The sequence below is a fragment of the Capra hircus genome, chromosome 9 (genome assembly GCF_001704415.2).
Source record: "Capra hircus breed San Clemente chromosome 9, ASM170441v1, whole genome shotgun sequence".
Lineage (NCBI taxonomy): Eukaryota > Metazoa > Chordata > Mammalia > Artiodactyla > Bovidae > Capra > Capra hircus.
Window position 1 is genome coordinate 82458046 of NC_030816.1, and position 22173 is coordinate 82480218.

At 52.4% G+C, this 22173-nt stretch overlaps 1 protein-coding gene and 1 non-coding gene across 2 annotated transcripts in view; both read right to left on the reverse strand.

Annotated features, from left to right (window-relative positions):
• The window catches only part of EZR (ezrin), a 45529-nt gene that overhangs the window by 2909 nt on the left and 20447 nt on the right, over positions 1-22173 (reverse strand). Inside the window, exons 3-11 of the mRNA XM_018053421.1 lie at positions 18281-18364; positions 15979-16074; positions 14864-15138; positions 14265-14348; positions 13264-13410; positions 4929-5025; positions 1115-1278; positions 791-921; positions 15-175 (exon numbers count right to left, since the gene is read on the reverse strand). Of these exons, the coding sequence (XP_017908910.1) occupies positions 15-175; positions 791-921; positions 1115-1278; positions 4929-5025; positions 13264-13410; positions 14265-14348; positions 14864-15138; positions 15979-16074; positions 18281-18364 (1239 nt within the window). The remainder of the gene's footprint in view (positions 1-14; positions 176-790; positions 922-1114; positions 1279-4928; positions 5026-13263; positions 13411-14264; positions 14349-14863; positions 15139-15978; positions 16075-18280; positions 18365-22173) is intronic.
• On the reverse strand, positions 16290-16362 carry TRNAE-UUC. Its single transcript has one exon. It is a non-coding gene; the product is annotated as a tRNA-Glu (tRNA).

Genomic DNA, 22173 nt, shown 5'->3' on the forward strand with positions numbered 1-22173 from the left:
CCGGCGGCTCCTACCAACTGCTCCTGGCTCTTGATCTGGTCCGCTGCCTGCCTCTCCAGCTCCTCCTTGGCACGCAGCGCGGCCAGGCGGTCAGCCTCCAGGCGCCCCGCCTCCTCCTGGGCCCGCTTCCTTTCCTCCTCCAGCTTCAACGCTCTCTGGATCTGGTCGGAGAGCTCTAGAGAGAGCGCAGAACCAGAGCCGCTCAAGGTGCAGTCGGGGACCCCTCAAGTCCTGCCCCGATTTCCCCCCAGGGGACAGGATGGAACCCGGGCAGGAATCACCCCTATGCTGTGGAGTAGGGGACCGGGTTTGGGGCTGCTCCTCCCAAAGACCCTGCGGAGAGCACTGGGCAACTGGTTCCTTGGGGCTCAGAGGACCACATCCCCAGGGTGAGGACACCCTCCAGGCTGGCTGACCCCTCGCCCAGCTGCTCTCATCAAGACTGCTCGTCCGGCTGTCGGCTTAGAAGGTGGGCCGTGCAGCACGGCTTGGGTGAGCTTGGCAGAGCCTTCCCGAACCTCCGCATTCTCACCAGGAACGGGGATAATTCAAACGTCATCCCATCGGACCCCGGGGAAATTTAAAAAGATTACGTCCAGAAGCATTTGGCACAGAACCCACAGAACTAGCTTCTAATCCAAGTAACCACTTTATCATGTCTCTTCTGCAAGTCTCTACTTTGGGTGTGAGCTTAACGGGGAGAGGTCCCTCTGGGTTGCCTGTGTGCCCACTATCCGACCCTCCCATCACAACTGGACCAGAGCCCCTCCTCCCAGGAGGCCCCACCCACCTTTCTCAGCCTTCCTGGTTTTTTCCTCGTAGTCCTGAAGCCTGAGCATCAGCTCCTCCTTCTCACGCATCATCTGCTCTTTTTCTCTCTCTACGGTTTCTCTCCTCTTCTTCTCGGTTTCCAACTGCTGCCTGTTTCCAGGAGGGGAAGGTAAGCATGGTGTCCACACAGCAGCCTGCTCATCCCAGCCCCAGGCCTGTCCACCCAGCAGAGGACACTGGTGACAGCACGCACCTCAGGTGCTCTGATGGCTCCCCGCCTCAGGGGGCCCGCACACCGGGAACCGCCAGCCCCGCCCCTCACCATTCTGCCCCGCCCCCTCACCGCTCCAGCTGCTTCTGGTGCTTCTCCTCCCTGGCCTGGGCCTTCATCTGCTGCACCTCAATGGTGTCGGGCTTCCGACGGCGCATGTACAGCTCATGGTTCCCCATGCAGAGCTGCAGGATCCGCTTGTTGATCCGCAGGCGGGGGGCATAGAACACGAAGTCCTGCAGGACAGAGCAGGGCGGACTCTGACTCGGGGATGCCGGGCCTCTGGCTTGCTTCTCCCAAACCCGATCCCTTCCAGTTCTAGATTTCTTGGGTAAAAGGCGAGAGAGAGGGAAAGCCGCTGACCCCAGCAACGGGGTGGGGCGGTGGGGGTGGGTGTCCTCTGTGCCAGGGGGCGAGCATCCTCCAGGACAAGCAGAGGGACTGTCTGTGCACTCACCGGAACCCCACGGCTGGACCAGCGGCTGACCTTGAGGCTAACATCCTCCTCTGATGTCTCCAGCCCCCAGTGGCCCCATCTCTGATTCTTGCCTGGACAGCCTTAACTTCTCCTATTTGAGTTTCCCTCTCCTCCCCCTCAAGCTTTCACTTCCCACCACTGCCAGCAGACCGACTGGGGCATTGCTGGAACTTCAGTGCCAGCCGGGCAGCTCCAGGAGCCCGTATGAATGTCCTGGTGTACATGAAAGCCTTCGGGTTGACCCCCCCTTCCCCTCAGCTGCCCTCTCACCCGGAGCAGGCCTCCGCAGTACCCCCTCCTCAGCCTGTTGTGTCCAATCTCACACGCCGGCAGCCACAGCACCCCCGGCTCACTTCTCCTCCTCCGCAGCTGTCACTTAGGTGCCCACTGCAGCCAAGGGGAGACATCGGCCACGAGGGCTGCCAGCGCCTCACCCTGCCGGCCTGTCCTCTGTCTTCCACCCCGGGACAGCCTCTTGGAGCACTGGGCCATGTTCGCTCACCTCTACCTTGCTGGGACCAAACCCATGCTCTGTGTGGACACCTACTTGCCGGGAGACAGTTCACACAGCCCTGCCGTGTCTGACCCCATGACCCTGGGCAAGTCCCTCCGCCACTCAGAGAGCCTTAGGGTCTTCAGCTGTACAATCAGTGGCTTTGTTGTCAAGACTGAGTCACAAAATTTTCCTGGGGACTGAGAAAGGCGTCTGGCACAGTGAAAGCTGGCTGATACAAGAAACGCCTGGCTCAGACTTTGGGCTGCCTTACGACACCGCTACTGGAAAGCCTTCTTGAAAACAACAGAAATCACAGCACCCAAGGGCTTCCTGACTCTGGGACCGCGTGGGCCTGGGACACAGAGTCTTCCTTCTTGGCTCCTGGTCACCTGTGTGACTAACACAGGTGACAGTGGGACAGTGTGGTTTAGAAACTCTGCCTGAAAGTTAGTTATCTGCTTCCTCTTCCTGCTTTCCTTGCTCCTGGGAACCACAGCACCCTCCGCATCCAGACACCGCTACTGGAACAGGGGAGGGTGGTCTGAAACAAGGGACCAGTGCTGCATGACCCCAGGACTCCTGAAGCCTGCAGGAACCTGCCAGGCGAGCTGGTGGACACGCCCAGGAAGGACCTACTTAGGGCTAGGTCTCTCCACCTGTCCACAATCGCTGGGGAGGGAGTGATGGCAAGCCCCAGAGCCCAGGGACTTCCTGGGCGGGGCTCTCCTTTGGGTTTCACAGCTTGTTATTAAGTCATCGGGTTTCCCAAGGAGCAGGGAGAAACAGGTATTTATATTATCCACCTTTCTCCTATTACACAGGGGAAAGCCACCTCTCATGACTGCACAGCCGTGCTACCCAGGTGGGCCCTGGCTGTGGTTCCCAAGTATTTGCAAAGAAACTAATGAAAAATGTCACTTAAAGAAAAAAAAAAAATCAAGGGTCAGAACTGCAGGTGACACTCCCCAGAGCACACAGCTGCTTGGACACAGGGCCTGTGAGTGCCGAGGATGGCAAGGGCACCCATCGGTGCGCGGGAGACGAGGAAACTCCTTGCGCTGCCTTTGAAGGTGGCCTGTTTCTGACTTCAAGTTAAAAACTAAAGGCTAATAATATTCAGAGATTTCCAAATCCACATCTCCAGCCCAGGCCTCCTGATGTGACTCGGGGCAGGCTGTCTAACTCTGGCAAGAGAACGAGATCCTCAAAACGAAAACCAGGAAAGCTCGAGGAAAGTGAATCCAAGGCCCCAAAGAAGCAGGTGAGCCTCCAGGCCGCCCCTTGCTTTGATTGGCTGGGCAGGGCTTGCCGTCAAGGGCAGGTCTCCACCCTTCTGCTTTTTTCATGGGGCACGAACCAGAGGCCCTTTTCCAAAGGGAGCCAGCTGTCTCGGCCCAAAGCAGGGCCACCCTTGCATCAGGGCTTTGACCATTCATGACCAGAAGGTCCCAGCACAGGAGTCAACACCGGGCCCCAAACCGCTGCATCTGAGCGGTCGGCCGGAGGAGGAGCCACTGGGCCAGGGCGCGGGGCTGGGGCTCAGCTGGGGGCTGCCTGGGTGCTGCCCTCCACATGGGCTCAGGGGTCCCTCCCCGTGTAGTAAGGTGACCTTGGGGGTTCCTTTTCTCTCTTCTAAGTAAAACTGTAAACTTGGAAATTCTCTACTACCCTAGGCACAAAGCCTGAGACTGGGCAAAGCAGCCCTGGGAGGTCTGGGGGCCTCAGGGACTCGCTCATTCCTCCAAACCAGTCCTTTACTCCACTGCCACAAGGTGCCTGAGCGGAGACCACCTCCCCCATGAGCCCCCCACCCCTGAACCCAGCCATGCGAAGCCGGTGCCCACCCCCCACCTCTCGTCTCCATCCGGATTTGTGCAACTACGCTTTTAACTGCAACTGCACTGCCAGAGGGCACTTCCCTCACTTCCGTTTCACCTCTCCACCGGTGTCCATACTTCACAGCCCTGCTCCGCTGTGCCCACCATCCTAGAGTCACACACCTGACATGCAGCACGCGACCTGCAAAGGCTTCTCCCTTTTTTCACCTTTAAGTGATGGCTTCACATAAAACCAGATTATAGTAAAAGTACACTCGGCTAACTCAACTCAGTGCATTACAACTGCCTCTGCTTGGGAGTTTATGACTATATCCTTTCAGCTTTTCAAAAGCTAAATTTAAACCCAATTTGAAAACACATGCAACTTAATTAATTCTTCAACAGTCTACCTAGAATTCCTGCTTCTGTCCATAAACTTCTTAAAAAATGCTCTGAACAATCAGTAACATCTCAAGTGCAGCCTGTACAGGTCGCAGGCTCTCCTCACCGCCCCATGTCACCGCCCACATCACGCGGGTACACTATGACCCTTGGTTCGTGGTGCTGCATATTAATGTGACCTGTTACCATGGCGCCTGAGAGTCTGTATTAAATGTTTGTTTCATTTATAACAACTGTTCAACTACCCATGGAGCAGGAGTCAAGAGTTTGCAAACAGCAGGAGTACTGAAACTGCCTCTCAATAAGGACAATACTTGACCCCATGGTGTTCAGACCTCTGTTTTTCCCTTAGGACTAACCCCCAGGGGAGGAACAGCTAGAGAGCAATGCCACGCGCTGTCCCCCCGCTGTTAACTATGAAACCAAGATTACCCAAAACACGAAGTCCTCTTCCGAACCGTAATTTTGGTAAAATTCACAACAGGCTCCAAGAAGGGTAAGAGAATTCCTTCAAGCGGCAGTTTTTTTAAGAACAGATTTCCGAGTAGAAAACAAACTCCTCCCCTCTGCCCATCCGCCTGCACAGGCAGTTCTGAAATCACTGGCTCCTTGTCACTCACAGAAATCTGTTATCTTGGAGATGCATTTGGCTGCCAGAATGAAAAGCAGTAATGGTGACTGCCATGGACTTACGGGAGCCTTCTTGTCGATGGGCTTGATGACAAACTTCTTGTCATTGAAAGAGATGTTCCTGATCTCGCTCCAGGGGAAGCCGATCTTCGGGGTCAACCTGAGGTCCAAGAAAAAAAAAGGTGGGAGAAGTTACATGCGTACTTGGATTGGCTAAAGAAAGGGTTACAAACCCATTTTTTTAAGTTCAATTACAAAAAGCATAAGGCGAGTCCAAGAATCACAACATGTAATATCCATCATAATCAAGACAGCTACCATCTATGCTGGGTGAGCTGACAGGTGAGGGTCAGTAAACATCGAGCTCTACGAGGCCTGGATAATGCTCCCATTTAACACATTTTTCTCAGTGACTGTGGCTTGTAATCTTGAGGTCAACTTGGATGCCTAGCCTGGCACATCCTTTCATCCTTTGAAACAGCTCTTAACAACCATCCTTTGCAATTCATTGCCACATCACCACCCTGACACCTCTCACGGGCCAGCAGCCTACTTCCCGTCTGCCTGTCTGATTAATGTCCTGTTTGGTCACTCCATTCCCCTCCTCAAAAATGCCAACACAGCCCTCACCCCACCCGGTTTCTACTGATGAAACCCACAGTCCTTAACTTGGTATCCAAGAGCCTTCTAACCAAGCCCCAGCAGCCGGGTTCAGCCCATCCTATCAACAGAGTTCACTGCCTGCCACCCCTTGCCTGGAAGGATCTCCCACCCAACACCTCCCCCCGCACCCCCGCAACCATTCCCAGACCTGCAGCTCAGGCCAGCTCACTCTCTGTCTTTCGACAGCCCTTCGCCCTCTCCAGGTGCCGTCCCTTCTATGACACAAACTATTCTTGTGTTATTCACATTACTGCATTATTACTGAGCTCTCTGAACACCAGGCAGGCACATGTTCTGACGGCCTAGAGTGTGTCCCGTGTTTCCCATACATGCTCTACCCAGAGCAGCTGCTCACTAACAGAGAAGGAAAGGGCTTGGCATGGTTCAAGTCCAGCCTTTACTTGCCGACTCGGTCTGGGTGGCCACTTCATTGCTGCAAGTGGGGGTGTTCAAGTCCCCCCGTCACTGCATCGTTGTCCGTTTCTCCCTTCAGAGAATCTGTTTGTGTTTAGGTGCTCTGATGCCGGGTGCTCGTGTATATACAATTGTTACATCTTGCTGAGCTGCAGGCTTGGTGTGGATGCGGCACCTTTGGCTTTCATTTGCATGATGCAGGTCCTCCTGGCTGGCCAGACACCTTCCTGGACGTGTTCCAGGCCAGCACTTGGATCACACCCTAACGAGAGCCCCACTGCGGTCCTACCCCATCACGACCCGTCCACCACTGGCCGAAACTCTGGGGTTTTGATTAGCATTCCTGGGAAGGGTCACTGTATGAATTTAAGACCACATTGCTCTACAAACTTCATAATTCCCACCCTATTCTTTCTTTTTTCCCCTTGGGAGACAGAGCCCCACCCTCCTCACGACTGGGGTGACTAGGATGGGAGGGTGCCATCCCTCCTCCCCAGATGGGAAACAAAGCCCCTCCTCTCCTTCTGGGAAGCACCAGGAGCCCTTTTCTGGCTTTTGCGTGGAGGAGTCCTCCACCCTATTCTTGCAACACATTTACCATGGATACCTTTCCAGAAGTAAGGACAGATCCTCAAGGCATCTTTCAAAGATGCTGCTGTCAAAAACACTCCTTGCCTGTGTACCATAAACCTCCAACTTAGCAAAGAAAAAGGGCGGAGAGGCTTCCACTGCCTACCAGCATGTTTAACCAAAAACGGATGAGCAACGTAGGTCCTGCTATGATGACGCAAGCCGGGTCAAAGCAGTGGGGGTGGCCTCTGAAGGCCAGGAGAGGGCACCTAAGCCTCTTCTGGGACCCAGGAGTCAGGGCACTGGCCAGGCTGTGGTTTAAGGGCCAAGCCCTCCTGGTATGCATCCTTTTGTAAGCGCTCTCCTATAGGACCATCAGTGCCCCTTGAAATACATCTGGTTAACACGCTTCACAGCACTCAAAAAAGCACGCAGGGAGTTTGTTCAGTTAATCATCACATATGAGATATATAATGTTGTTTAGTAGTTAAGTCATGAATGACTTTTGCCAAACCCAAGGACTGTAGCCCGCCTGACTACATGGGATTTCCCAGGCAAGAATATTGGAGTGGGTTGCCATTTCCTCCCCCAGGGGAATCTTTCCAACCCAGGTATCGAACGCTAGTTTCCTGCCTTCGCAGGCGGATTCTTGACTGCTGAACCACTGGCAAAGCCCTATCACTTAAAGTCATTTTGTTTACAGGTCTCTGAATACTGGAAAAGGAGCTCATCACATCATCTGTCCCTGCCGTGGACGTCAGCCTCCGTCCTTCCACTGAAAAGCCGTGGAGGAGAGACACCAGGCAGGCATCAGCTGCTTCAGAACACTTTGCTCCAGAACACACGACTAGCATGCTGGGAAGGGCAGAGGTGCTGGAACCAGCCTCAGCCGTGCAGTCAGCACTGCGGACCGGGCTTCCCACGCCCTGAACTTACAAGAGCCAATGATTTGGTCTCGGCTCCTAGTTTTATCTGGGTGTCTCCAAACAGCTTCTAACACAGAAAACTCGGACCTTCAGGCTAGACAGGCATGTTTCTCTCAAGAGCTGGGCACCTGGTCTCTATGGCCTCCAGCTTCTGCTTTCTGCTGTCCCTGCAAAGTTTATCTTTGTAAGAGTGAAACCTCATATAACAATCTAGAGTCTCCATAAACGTGACTGTAGGAACAAAGATAAGGACTATATGTGAAAATTCTGATTCACTTTTGAGTTAAAGAACCTCCTTTAATTCTTGGCCATAATTGTAAGCCGACAAAGGTATTTCTTTTTCTTTTTTTGAGTTTACTTACAGGACAAACAGAAAAAGACCCACAGAGAAGGTTTCTAAATGATTTACAAGTCTGTTATGCTCAGTTATGTCCAACTCTCTGTGACCCCATAGACTGTAGCTCCTCTGTCCACAGAATTATCCTGGAAAGAATAAGGCAGTGGGTTGCCATGTCCTCCTCCAAGGGATCTTCCCATCCCAGGGATTGAACCTGCGTCTGTTATGTCTCCTACACTGGCAAGCAGATTCTTTACCACTGTGCCACCTGGGAGGCCCAAGTCTGTCCTTACTTAAAAAAAATTTTTTTTTTAAGTATAATTCGAGAATAACAGGGAACCAGAGCTCTTTGGAGAAACAGCCAATCCCAGGGCTGGAGCAGGGTCTGGGACATCTGGAGGTGCCAAAAAGGAAGAAGTGACTTGAAAATCTGGGGTCAGAGGAGGGCATAGGAGCTAACTCAAAGGAGCTCCAAAACGCAAATCTCAATCTGAGCAACAAAATAACACATACCCATGAGTCCATATTAATGTCAGTAACTAAACCATGAACAGAGAGGAGAAAGTGGCTCCTTTCAGTCGAATTCCATTAATATCTATAAACAAAATTACCTTAAAAAAAAAATCACTTCTCAAATACCACAGTAATAAGTGTTTCATCCAAGTCCCAACAATGAATGTAGAATAGATCCAAGTATAATAAATAGGATATTCACTGGACTCTTCCCTAAATATACTTATCGATCCCAAAAAGGAGGAGAGTATCTTTGCAGGAAGCCAGGCAGATGTCACCTTGCCCTGAGATTCAAGTCAACACCTAAAGCAGGGTATTCCGGCATCACATGCCACGTGGCAGGGTACGGCAGCACTTTTGCGGGATTCTTGCCCAAAGTGCACACCTCAGATCCTATCGTGGGAAAGGGTCAGATCCGAGGTGAGGGATTTTCTCAAGAGTCAATGTCAGTACTCTTCACAGGTGTCAAGGCTGTGACAGACAGACTGTGGGACTGTCCCAGATGGAAGGAGACTGGGGGTCGGGGGGAAGCTAAGGGTGGCGACTGAATGTAGGCGGGAGTCCAGGCAGATCCTGGGCAGAAAAGGGACACGAATGGACAGCTGAAATCATGGGAAGACAGTGCACAGACTGTCAAGAGCATCGCGTATCAGGGTGAACACACTGACTGTGCTACCTGGACCCTGCTTTATGTGAAATGCTAACACGTGGGGAGAGGCTTCCCTGGCGGCTCCGTGGTAATGAATCCACTTGCCAAGGCAGGAGGTGCGCACTCGACCCTGGGCTGGGAAGATCCCCGGGAGAAGGAAATAGTAACCCACTCTGGGAAGTCCCATGGAGAGAGGAGCCTGGGGGCGACAGAGAGTCGGACACGACTGAGCAACTGAACAACATCTGGGCAAGGGCATATGGGAATTCTTTGCACTTAACTATTTTTGGAAACTTTCTGAAGTCTGAAATGGTTTCAAAGTGAAAAAATGGTTAAAAACATTTAAATTTGAGACTTCCCTGGCAGTTCAGTGGTTAAAGACTATGAGCTTCCAATGCATTGTTGCAGGTTCAATCCCTGGTGGGGGAACTGATACAGCCAAAAAAAAAAAAAAAAATCAAAACACGAAGCAGACGGTGATGATGTTCCACACTGTGACAGGAGTTTGCAGGCATGTGTGTGTCTAATATCAGCAAATGAGCACTCAAGAATTGTGAATTTCGTTTAAATTTTTACATTAAAAAAAAAAACAACCATATTACTACTCAGTCGCGAAGCCGTGTCTAACTATGACCCCATGGACTATAGCCAGTCTCCTCTGTCCATGAAATTCTCCAGGCAAGAATACTGGAGTGGGTTGCCATTTCCTTCTCCAGGGGAGCTTCCCGACCCAGGCATCAAACCCACCATCTCCGCACTGGCAGGCTGGTTATTTACCACCAAGTTGCCTGGGAAGCCACAAAACAGACTTGAGCTCTAGTAACTAATGGGCATTTTGGGGCGAGTATACAGATGCCTGCAATCTACTTTAAAATGTGTCCAAAGGAGGGTGTGGGGACAGAGGGTAGTGACATGTGGATGGGGGAGGCGTCACAAAGCAAGAGGTTAAATGCCAGCAGTGGAACCTTGGTTGCAGGCATGTGGGATTCACTGTAAAATACTTCCTGTATTGCAGTTCATTTGAAACTTTTCATTGGAGGAGTTTAAAAAAGTCTGGTGGGAGGACGGGCTGGAGATCAAAATTTGGCCTCAGAGATGGGGAAGAGCAGGCAGAACCGCCAAGTCACCCGTCACCCCCCCCCAGGCAGGGATGAGCCTAAAGGTCTGCCGACACCTCTAGGTGGAGGAAAAGTTGGTTAACCCGGCCCTGCCCTCCCCTATCAGGAGGGACCAACCCTCTCTGCGGGGCCGGAGCATCCAAAAACTCCCTGCACCCTGTTTTTGCCGCCCGTTCTGCCATATTAACAGTCACCAAGGCGCCCCCCACCACGTGTCCAGACTCTCTTCTTGGCCAATCTGAGCTGGGCTTTTAAACCTCTTCCACGAGGTGCTCTAATTCTTTCCGGAGGGGTCCTTGTGGAAACAAACTTGTGTCAGAAACCCAGCTAGTCAATAAATAAAATCTGTTTTGTGTTCAAACTGGGGTACCAACGACAGAAAGGAGAGGATGGTCTGACAACTGTGATCCTGATATACCTGTGAATTAACGAATCATAAAATCCCTTTTTGCTCTCCTCGGAGATGCAGGTAAGCCACCAATGATGAATAAGGCGCAAAGATGTAACACCAGTGCCCCTCCCCACTGAAGAGAATACCTCCTGGGAGCAAAATTTTTAGAAACTGGAAAGAATTACATATTTTTAAATGGGTGAAGCATTTCTAATGCTCATCAACGAAATGGAAATCAGGATATGTGATTACAAGCATGGGTGAGCAATGTGAGGGGAGAGACACCGGCCTTCATCTCGTCCCCATCCCCTCCTGCTGCAGCCACAACCCACACACAGAGGCCCAAAGGAGTAAGCTCTGGAAGCAACGAGGCTGGGGAAAGAGGGATTCCAAAAGGCCCAAGAGCTTGCGGCAGATCAGGCTCCTCTAATCTTCTGGGTTTGTTTTTGGCCGGGCAGTTGTCACAAGGCTAATCTCAACTTTCCCTGCCCCAGGCTGACGCGGTCGTCAGCAGCCCACGCCCTCTCCTCTCTGAATCAAGGGTTTACAGAAAGACAAGTGCTTCCCACTTGACTGTTATATACACAATATAAAAGGAACCCCAAGAAACATCCCCCATCCCGGCATGTTTAATACAAAAAAGGATAAGCTTTTCAGTAAAGACACCTGCTTATCTGCAGGGCTTCCCTGGTGGTTCAGTAGTAAAGAATCTGCCTGCAATTCAGGAGCCACAGGAGATGCAGGTTCAATGCCTGGGTCAGGAAGATCCCCTGGAGGAGGAAACAGCAACCCACTCCAGTATGCCTGCCTGGAAAATCCCATGGACGGAGGAGAATGGAGGGCTACAATCCATGAGATTGCAAAGAGTCAGACACAACTGAAGTGACTCAGCCTGTATCCGCAAAGCGCACCAGGTCTCTATCACAGAGCAGATTTCTCCCTTGAGCAGCGCTCCAGGTCCTCATGGTGCTCCACCATCAGCCCCACGGCTGAGGGTCAGCCTTTAACACAGCTTTACCACAGCTAAGTGCTGTCACTGCGTTCCTCAGACCCAGCCACAATCTCCTGCTCATCTGAGGAAGGGACCTGTCAGTATTTGCTTCAAAGGAGCACAGCTCTGACTATGGAAGAACTAAGCGACCTGCCCGCAGGAGCGGGGAGGGGGGAAGCAAGGCGTGCCCCACGCCCCCCGGGTCTTCTTCAGGGAGAAGACCCTTTAAGAGGCCACTCGTTCCACAGCTCAGCTGAGGGGTGGGTGGGAGCCGGAGGGGAGAGGCAGGGCTGGGGGAGCCAAGCGGCTCACTCAGGCTTCTCCTTGGAGGAAAGGGGCATTTACGTGGGTGGGGAGGCGTGGCGATGAGCTGACAGCAGCAAGTTCTTGCCCCTGGCAGTGTCCCGCAGCTTGAAAAACCTGTTGGGACAGCCCTGGCTGTGGCTATGTTACAAGATCTGCTCATTTAGTTCAGAGACAGAAGCAGTTTCCCACGCATGTTATCACGAGGCCATGGTGCTCCCCTAGGACTGGTCCTGAGACCCTGACTCATCCAGGCTGGTCACGCCTGGGTCCAGCGGAAGGAGTGCACCGAGTCCTCAGGGACTCACTTCTGGGTCCTCAGATGAGTCCTCGAGCTCCTCTCTAAGCGAGCCACGGCCTAAGTGTAACTAGAGTCGTCTGATTGGCACCACGCCTTCCGGTGGGTGGATAAAGGCGCTCCTCCATCCACTCTGGGGGCTCAGCCCAGGGGCAGGGAATGTCCTACACAGACCTCACCCCCCAGGAGAAAGCAAACTGCCTGCCAAGGCAGGAGACACAGGTTCGATCCCTGGGTTGGGAAGATCCCCTGGAGGAGGAAAGGGCAACCCACTCCAGTATTCTTGCTTGGAGAATCCCATGGACAGAGGAGCCTGACGGGCTACAGGCCATGGGGTTGCAAAGAGTCGGACACACTGAATCACCAAAACAACAAACGACATCATCTGTCAAAAGCAGTGCTAGTCTGCTCTTGATCATGGCGTGGGGGGCGGGGGGCAGCGTGCCTGGGGCACGGGGGAGCAGAGACCGCTAACATGAGAGCAGGTAAGACGGGGGAGCTACCACTCCAAGACCAAGCAGCAGGGACCTGCTGTGGAAAACGCGCCCTCGCTCAATCAGAACAATCTTTTCCTGTGAATCCAGCTCCTTGGCAGGAAAAAGGCATCTGTGCAGAGTTGGTAACCACGGGGATGGGCAAAGGAAGTCGGGGCGGGGGCGCAGGCGGCCCTGCATTGCAGAAGAGCCCAGTCAACAAACATTAACACTCTGAGAGGCAATCGGATACCTTCCACAAGTTGAGGATTTAGCTAAATTGTCTGTACATAAAGGCTATTGTTTACAGAATCTTAAAATCTCCGTAAGATCACAAATATTCTTGGCCAGATTAGCATAAGCCTCAAGCTGCCTAGCACTGCTAGCTGGTAGCTGTGGGTAGCCTCAGAGGAGGGGGCGGGGTGCCCTCCTGCAGCTCTGTTCTGTCTTTCACAAGCTCCAGAGCCTCTGAGGTCATGGACCCTGGTGGTCCCCCTGCTGGGCCCCTCACCACGTGCTACATGGGCTGATAGACAGGCTGAGAGAGAAATAACAGGAGAGAAGGAACACGCACCTCTGGACCAACCTCCCACACGGCCACGTCACAGCTGTGAAGCCCTTTAAGCGGCAGACGCTGGGCCGATCAGTTGCTAGGTAAATACTGACGGTAACCCACGTGCATATCTGCCACTTCCCGCACTGTTTCCAGGCCCGATTACTCCACCAACAAAAGATAACAAAGTTCGACTCACTTATCGTCTTTCTCATAGATATTCAGTCCAAGAGCATCAACGCCGAGCCAAAGGTCTGTTCCTTTCTTATTTTTTATCTCAAAATAGTTGATCCCGTACATTTCCAGGTCCTGGGCGATCTTCAGGTATTCCAGCATGGCGCTGTCTCTATGTGGGGAGAGCAGACACGGGTGTGAGCCGCGTGCAACAGTTACACCGGCGCCTCCACTGCGGTGCCTCTGCCAGCCTGTGACCCGAGCAGACCCCCAGCCGTCCTGGACACTGACCGCTGACACCCTTCACACGTTAGGAAAGGACCAAACCGGATCACGCTGGTTCCTCTGGACGCAGAGGACTTCCCTGTATAACCCTGTCGCTGGGCATGATCCTGTCTCCCAGCCGCCCACGTGATGCCTCAGGGGGCCCCAGGAGCTTGCCCCGCCTCTGCCTTCCCCGATCCACCTCACTAGGAGCACAGAAGATGCTCGGGTCAGAGAGGAAAGGCCAAGGACACAGGATCTCCGAGGCCCAAGCTGCCCGTGGACTGCAGTGGCCGGGACATCAGCGCTGCTGCCAGTGCCCGAGAGGACGACGACGGGACAGACCTCCCACACGCCCCTCTGGTGCTTCTTGAATAGCAAGTGTTTCTCTCTCGGGATCTTTTTCAACACTGACACCCTTTTAAGGACAACCACCTTATGGACTTTGAATGAAACAGCGCGCCTGATGGTCTGTGAACAACGCTCTGGCCCCCAGGATGAAACTGAAGCATCTCAGACACAAGTTTTTCTTTCCTCTCAAACAAGGAGAAGGCCTGAGGGTGTGAAGGTATAATCTGAACCACTTCTGGCTCTGGGGAAATAGGGAAGAACACCTGGCTTTAAGAAGAAACCGCACTGGCAGCTCGTTACACCTTCCCTGCCAGGAACCGGCCACCAGTGGCCCCGAGCGGGTCACCGAGTCCCCCGAAGGACCGTAACCAGAGTCTCCCTTGAGAAGACAGAGGCCAGCCCAGCACTCACTTGAGCATCCCGCGGTGCTCGGCGTGCCACACCTGGATGCGGTCCTCCCACTGGTCCCTGGTGAGCTTGTGCTGGTCCATGACTCTGGGTGGCAAAGGAAGAGGGCGCAGGGCCGTCAATCACCCCAAAGGCTGGGAGAGGCGAGTGACCGGCCACGGCCCAGCCTCACCCAAACCATGACTTTTTTTTCTCCCAAATAAAACCATCTACTTCCTAATATACAACATTTCTGACAATTAACAGAACTGGACAATTAAGAACCTGGAATGAGAGGAGCCCCGTCTTCTGGAAAAATTTTGAAAAGGTATTTTATACTAAGCAGCCTCTTCTTCCAAAAGGGGTCAATTATGTGACCACTAGTAAATAAAAGATTTAACAGGGGCCAACTTATCATCCACCAGGGAGAGCCAAGAAGCCACGTCACGCCTGTGAGGACGGCCCTGCCCTGCTGAGTGTCTCTACCGCAGGCCCCGTTCAGGGGCGGGCGGAGGGGATCAGGGCCTGGGGGAGTGCTGCGCTGCAGGCCTTGCAGAGAACCCACCCCGCACCAGCCCTGCTCGCTGACCCTAACCCGCTGCCCTCGAGGCCCGCCGGCTGACCTCTGGGGGATGAGCCGCTCGGAGCCGAGGTACCCGGCCTTGTGCAGCTCCTTGTTGTAGTCGCCGAACTTGGCCTGCACGGCGTAGGAGCCCAGGAGCACGGCGGTCTCAGGCGGGCAGTAGATCTCGTCACTGAGGATGCCCTCCTTCACTTGCAGGAAGAAGAGCTTCTGCGTGATGTCCTGGATGAGCTCCTCAGCCACGTCCTCGGGGTAGAACTTGGCCCGGAACTTGAACTGCAGCGGGCTCTCCTTCCTGACCTCCTGGGCAGACACCTGGGTGGGGGGAAGCCAGACGCTCATTGCAAGGTCCACCCACAGACAGAGACCCGCCAGCCCGGCACAAGCTGAACCACTGGCTCAAAGGGTCCAGCAGGCCAGTTTTCAGAAGGTAATGGTGACTCTGAAAGTCACCTTTTTAGCATGGAAGACAGAAGGCAGGTGAGAATCCTGTGACACCCTCACAAGAGCCCCAGCCCTGGTTCTCTGGGGTGGCGATGCTGTAACTCCGGGGCCTGTCCAAGTGACCTGTGAATCCGGCCTCTGTCCATAGGGCCAGGCCAGCCCAGGACCACGGCCTCGCTCTCACTAACTCTTCACGGCCTCCCCCCAGCTCTTGCATGCCTCCAACTGCCCTCCTGCCAGGTACAGTAATACGGGAGGAAAGCAGACTTGGAGAAAAGGGAGAAACGGTCTGGAGAAGACACTTAGCTTACTGCTTTTCTTTGTAATTGTTACTGGAATTATCCAGACTGTAGAGTTGGAAGGAACTCTTATCACAGGCCCAAACAAAGCAGTAACAAGACTTACAAAACACTGGATGATTCATGGTTTTTAAGATTAACAGTCTCATTAGGGAGAAAAAAAAAAAAAAAAAAACCAACAAAACTAAGGTCAACTAAAACCTAAGCGATTATGCATCACGTACTCCAGTAAGGAGAAAGACCAGGGTCTAATTTCCAGCCACTATCCCCGTTTACCTGAAACCAGCAACCTTTCTGTCTATAAAAACTTTTATACAAATAGAAAGGAACAGAAAACAAAAGACAGAGTTTCAACGTCAACAGAGCAGACCAAACCCTGTAAATAACCTGTAAATAGTTAACTCTGACTTACCTTTTTATCAAGTTTCAACCACGTAGGAAATCCTTTGTTATCCACATACTGGAGGCCAAAGTACCACACTTCCCTAAGGCCGATGGTCTTAACCACCTGTAGGAAAGGGATGGGGGTTGGAACTGTCATGAGGAGCTCTCTGGAGGGGCACTGGCCCCGGGGAGCCCCGCCACGGGGTGCAGCAGACCCTCCACGAGAGCAAGGCGCTGGCTTTGTCACACCGGGCAGCCCTCCCTACGCGGCCTGTTACCAACAGACACCAGCCATCCAGTCTTTTTTGTTTTTAGGCCACATGGTGTCTGGGCTCCTAGTTCCCTGACCAGGAATCGAACCTGGGCCCACAGCAGTGAAAGTCCCGAGTCCTAACCACTGGACCGCCAGGGAAGTCCTAGAAACACTTGCTTTAATACACATTTCAGCGGTGTTAGGGATAACAAAGCTTATAATGTCACCCTTACTGCTCTGGCCCCCATCAGTCTTCTGAGTAAAGACAGCCAGGTGGGCTGCAGGGGGCACACAGAGACGGGGGACAACCCAGGGTCACTAGCAAAGGTGTGTGTGCCACAGGTGTGGCTGTTCCCACCAGGGGTGCCCACGTGCAGAGGCAGCAAGCTTCCAGGGACGAGGGGGTGCTCAGCTTCACACGCGCCAAGGGGTGACTCTAACCTCCCCTAGAAATGTGAAATTCTGATACAGGAAGGGAGAATTCAGCCCAGGTCATAGGGAGAGTTTCCGTTTTAAATTCTCTCTAGTACCAGAGAAAAGTCTCCCATGGCCGGTTAGAGAGACAGTCCCACGCTGGTTATTTTTGTGCCTTGAAGCCAAAAAGCAATTTGCTATGGACACTTGCTGAATATTATCAAAACCGAGTCCTAGGATTTCGCTGTAGAAATTCTATAACACGTAATGTTAAGCCTTGAAAATAGAAAGGTTACCATTCTTCAAACGTATGACTTCTATCAAACTTGAAAGAGGATAGTACGCACCACAAGCGAAAAATCCGTATCAATACCGAAGTCTGCCCTGAGCCTGCTTCCTCACTGGCTTTGGCAGAAGGGTGCGGATGCTTACTGGTGGCTGTTCACTGCCGGGCCAGGGACAGACCCACTCACTCGCTCCCTCCACACACCCAGAAAAGGTGTGTGGAAGGTCTCTACCCGGGACTCCTCATCGTGAAAGACACGAAGGCCGTGTTGACTCCCATCAGGGTTTACCCCCGAGCCTTGGGTGAAGCCTCAGGTCTGGTTTCCATGGTAGTAAGTGCAGGAGGCAGGTTCCCAGACCAGGTTTCCTCCAACCCCCCGCTGCTAGTTTCTCACTCCCCACAAGCTAAACCTCCCTCCACCTCAACGTCTGGATAGGAAACCTGCCCCGTCTTCCTCTCTGAATGGCTTCAAGGCCGCCAGAGAAAGCCCCACATGGCCCAGCCATCCCCGCTCCCCGCCAGCCCTTCCGCTCCATCCACCAACTGCAGTCTCGGCCTAGGTCTGACCCGCGGGAAGCCACGTCCTGTCCACTCAACATCCTGGCCCTGTGCCTGGTGGAGCCCCTGGGTGGACCTGCTCACTGGCTCGGGGAAATTCAGGGACGATGAAAGGGAGACTCCACCGGACCCGGGTGAGTCACCTCCAGCTTCTACATTTGCCAAAACACCGCTCCACTTTCCAGGTCGGTGCTGGGGTGTGAAGCAGCGCCTGGCCACCGGCAGGGCCTCTCAGAAGGCTGCCAACGGAGCAGGTGGCCGGGAATGCACACCCCCAACCCAGCCCTGTCGCCCTACTGGGCCCTCAGTCCCAGCGCAGAATCTATGGAGCCCAGAAAAGTAGGTCTCGCTCTGCCGAAAGCTCAGGAACTGTTCTGTGGAAGAATTATCATGGCCCTCACGGTGGTTCGCTGCTCTTGTTAAAAGGGAGGGGTGCGGGCTGGCACCCAAGGGGCTCGGGATGCTGTGGCTGCAGGGAGAGCTGGGAGATGCCAGCCTGGCTCCTCACTGTGCCCTGTCCCCCACCCCGCACCAGGTGGCAGGGAACAGCCAGGGGGACTGTGGAGACCCCTGCGGGAGAGGTGGCAGGTGGGGCTCGCAGGTGAGGCCCTGGCTCAGGCCCTGGGGTCCCCTCTCCTCGGGGGCTGTGGACAGGGGGCACCCCTGGAGAGTATGGGTCCCGCTGGCAGGTGGCAAATAAACAGTCAGCTCCATCAAGAGGAGCAAGCTGCGGATGGAGGTGATGACTGTGCTCAGCCAACAAAGGGATTCAGATGCTCTTTTCTAACTGGGAACCCTCTGAAGTGCACAGAGACCAACCTGATCAAAAAGCTGCTTTCCTGTGGTGTTTGGCTGGATGGCGAACTCCAGCTCCGCATCCATGGTGGTCACTCGGACATTGATCTGAAAAAAATACACATCACACTTAACTGGGTGTTCTTGTAGACGTAGCCCGAGTCTTCCACCGAAATCCAAAGGTCCCAAGCAACATGGCAAGAGTGCTCCTCCTCCACACCCGAACTCATGTCTGTCACCACACACACACCCAGCCGCCACATCTGAGCTCACATCTCTCACCACACACACACACCCAGCTCTGCACACATACGCAGCTTGGATTCAAATGTGTGTCCTTGTGGCTTTAAAAAAAGCACACTCACACTTAGGTCTAAGCTGTTTTTCTACAAAGATACTTTGATGACTGTTAACACACTTTGCACACACACACCATCCCACATTCTGACTCCTACGATAGGTCCATGAAGGCCCACAGGCGGGGAGCCGCCCCGGGGAACCCACACCAAGTCTGCAGGTAATAGGAGAGAAGGCTCTGTACAGCAACTTGGAGACCTCCTCAACAGTGAAGGGAGGTGGGTGAACGGCTGAAGACACACCCAGGAGGACAGAGTGCCGTGTAGGAATCCAAAAGGATAATTATGAAGGCAGAAAAAACACGGAAGCATTACTAGGACAGGAAGACTGATGGGAAGGCTGGAAAAAATGTCATCAAAGCTGCCATACAGTTAATGGTTTAAAAACATTTACTTACAGGCAATTTTCAAATCTATCACTTGAAAAAACCCGGAAGTCACTAGCATAAGAAAAAATACAAATCTAGCTACTTTACATCACAGCCCCGGAGGAAAATATCACAGCAACTATGGTGCTTAAGAAATGTCTGCTTCTCATCATTTTCCAAGTGAAATACAGAAAAAGCTGCTGCTGCTAAGTCGCTTCAGTCGTGTCCGACTCTGTGCGACCCCATAGACGGCAGCCCACCAGGCTCCCCCGTCCCTGGGATTCTCCAGGCAAGAACGCTGGAGTGGGTTGCCACTGCCTTCTCCAATGCGTGAAAGTGAAGTTGCTCAGTTGTGTCCGACTCCTGGCGACCTCATGGACTGTAGCCTACCTAGGCGCCTCCGTCCATAGGATTTTCCAGGCAAGAGTACTTGAGTGGGGTGCCAGCACCTTTTCCAAACTCTTCCCACTCAGATGGAAATGTAACGAGGACACAGATTAACTGTATTATTTAGCCTCCTGATGTAAGTTCTGAACGTGTCAGGCCCTGGCTGGAGACACAGACTCGAAGTCATAAAGACTAATTTTTGTCTACATCGTTTTTTCCCTAATGCTCAAAACTGTGATGATGGATACATACGTCCATTCTGTCTTAAAGGGTCTCTGCCCAACATAACAGAGAGCAGGGAAGATACAACGGCCCAGGTTTTAGAAAGTTTCCTCCTTGATCTCAAGTCTACACATTCAAGAAATGAAGTTTACCAAGAAGCAAGACTAGGCACATTTTAGAGTCTTTATCGAAACATAAAGCCTAAGTTTCTTCCTTTTCCTGACAGCAATATTTTAAAGAAGTCACGAAATGGCTGTTACGAAGCACAAAATACAGCAAGTCTCTCTCAATTATGGTTCCAAGGGCACATATGAGAGGTGGGAAAAGCAGCCCCAAACGCAGACATTCTGGAACAAACGCAGCTCCAGGTCACACTCAGAAGCCTGCAATGGATGCCACACTTGAGACTACAGTGGGGAGATGGGGGCTGACAAACGCTGGACCTCAAACAGGCTTTTCTCTATTATTTACTGACTCGGAAACTGAACGACCAGACAAGGTGGGCCAGACAATGAAGACAAAGCTTCTACCCTGGTTGAGATGAATGCAAATACCAGAGGCTCACACTTCAGACTCTTAACTTCTAAACCTTGATCACCTCTCAATCTGAGGAAGAGAAAAAAAGGTCACCTCCTAAGACCAATGCTAATAATTAACCCAAAAAAGTGATCACCACACCATTTTTAACCATTTTGCAAACTTATTAACAGGAATTTGGGGGGGCGGGGAAGAGCTATTTAAGTTTCTGAGCAGGTTCACATTTGACTCAAAGTTCACACAACTCTTTGAAAAAGCAATAACCCGCAAAATGAATAGTTTTTTTTTTTTTTTACTAAAGTTAAGATGTGACAAGCCAGTAGTACATAGCAAATGAACTTCTTAAAAATTAAGTGTTATCAGGAGGGTCTGTGCAACCTGCAGAAACTGCCCCTCCCACCACAGGGACTTAAAGTCACCCTCAGCAGCTCCAGCGGGACGTTGTGCCAAGTGTCACCTGGCCTGATCTTTCTAGGAACTTTCCCGAGCCCAGCACACTGGTGATCATGCAATCTGGCGTAGGACCTGGAACACAGCCGGCGAGCCAGAGAGGCGGCCAGGCTCTTCTGACCACGGGCCGGGCCGGGCCCAGCAGTGGGAGGCAGGCGTCTCCCCACCAGCCCTGTCAGAAGAACAGCTAACTGGCCCCAGTTCAAATTCAGGGAGGCACTAACATTTTCAGACAATCCCCAAGAGCACAAACTCAAGGCACCTGTGATCAGTGTATGCGTGTCTCACTAACGGCGCACAGCCAACCATCTTGAGACCAAGGTCGAGATGGGAGAACTCATAACAGCCAAACACTCGGGTGAACCCCACGTGAATGAGCCCAAGCTGCCCTGTAGGACCGGACATGTGTGTGCCTCGACAGGTCCCCAGCCTCCTCACGCCCCTCACAGGGGCTGGGGCTCATGCTTCTCTGGGCAGTACGAGCATTCCTTCTGCAAGACCAGCTCAAGGACTACGGGATGTTTAGCATCCCTGAGCCCACCCACTAAACACAGGTATCCCCCCACCTCAATCCTCTAGAAGTATTCACAACACACACCCACACACACACATGCACGCGCACCCTCTCGGGAAACAGGACCGCAGCATGGCTGCCTCCGTCAGTAGAGTGTTACTTCACACATCTGTCACAATAAAGCATGAACTTTCAGTTTAAAGTGACACATTTATTCAGAAGATGGGGGCCATTCATCTGCATGTTTTGGCCACTTACCCAGGGTTGTTGTTTTAAAGAAATTGGGCTTAGGCATCCCAACTCTCCTGTTTATTATCCTGTCCAGTTTCCCTGATACAATCAGTTGCTTTAAGCGTAACCTGGAAAAAGCGAGCTCTTGTGTTTGTAGTGGTGCCACAGAAATAAAGTGGGATTACGTGCTTCACGTTACAAAAGTGAGAATGGTCCCACGAGAAGCTGGAGGTCCAGGGCTTAAATGCGTCACCATGCAAACCCAAGAGACTCACAAAGACTGGAGAAAACCATCGTGTTTTGTCATCTTTACTGCCTTTCTATTCTCCCCCAGATCACACACTTTTATTCAAAGCAATATTCTCTGCAGGCAGCAAAATCCCATAGGAATGTGCAGTGGGAGTGTGCAGTTAGTCATTTAAAATCTACCCCTAAAAGGGCAGTGTTTTTTCCCCAGGCTGAAACCCTTTCTAACATTCTGCTGTGTCTGAAGGGGGCAGCAGTGATAAAGTGTAATTTTGCCCAGGTACGCTCACCCCTTACAGACACACAAAGAACCGCGTGGCTGGCGTAGATGATAAATAATTCATGTTGCTCCTTCAATCGCTCCTCCATGTGAAGCTATGGCATGAAGATGCAGTTAGATTTCTAAAATGTCAGAACCTAAAGGAACCAGACATAACCACACTTCACTAACTATAATGGGAATGCATAAGTAAGTTTCAATATGGGAGTCACATTAGCACTCTACAATAATGAGATGAAGCTAAAGGAACCGGACCTAACCACACTCCACTATTTATAATGGGAATTCATTAGTAAGTTTCAGTATGGGAATCATATTAGCACTCT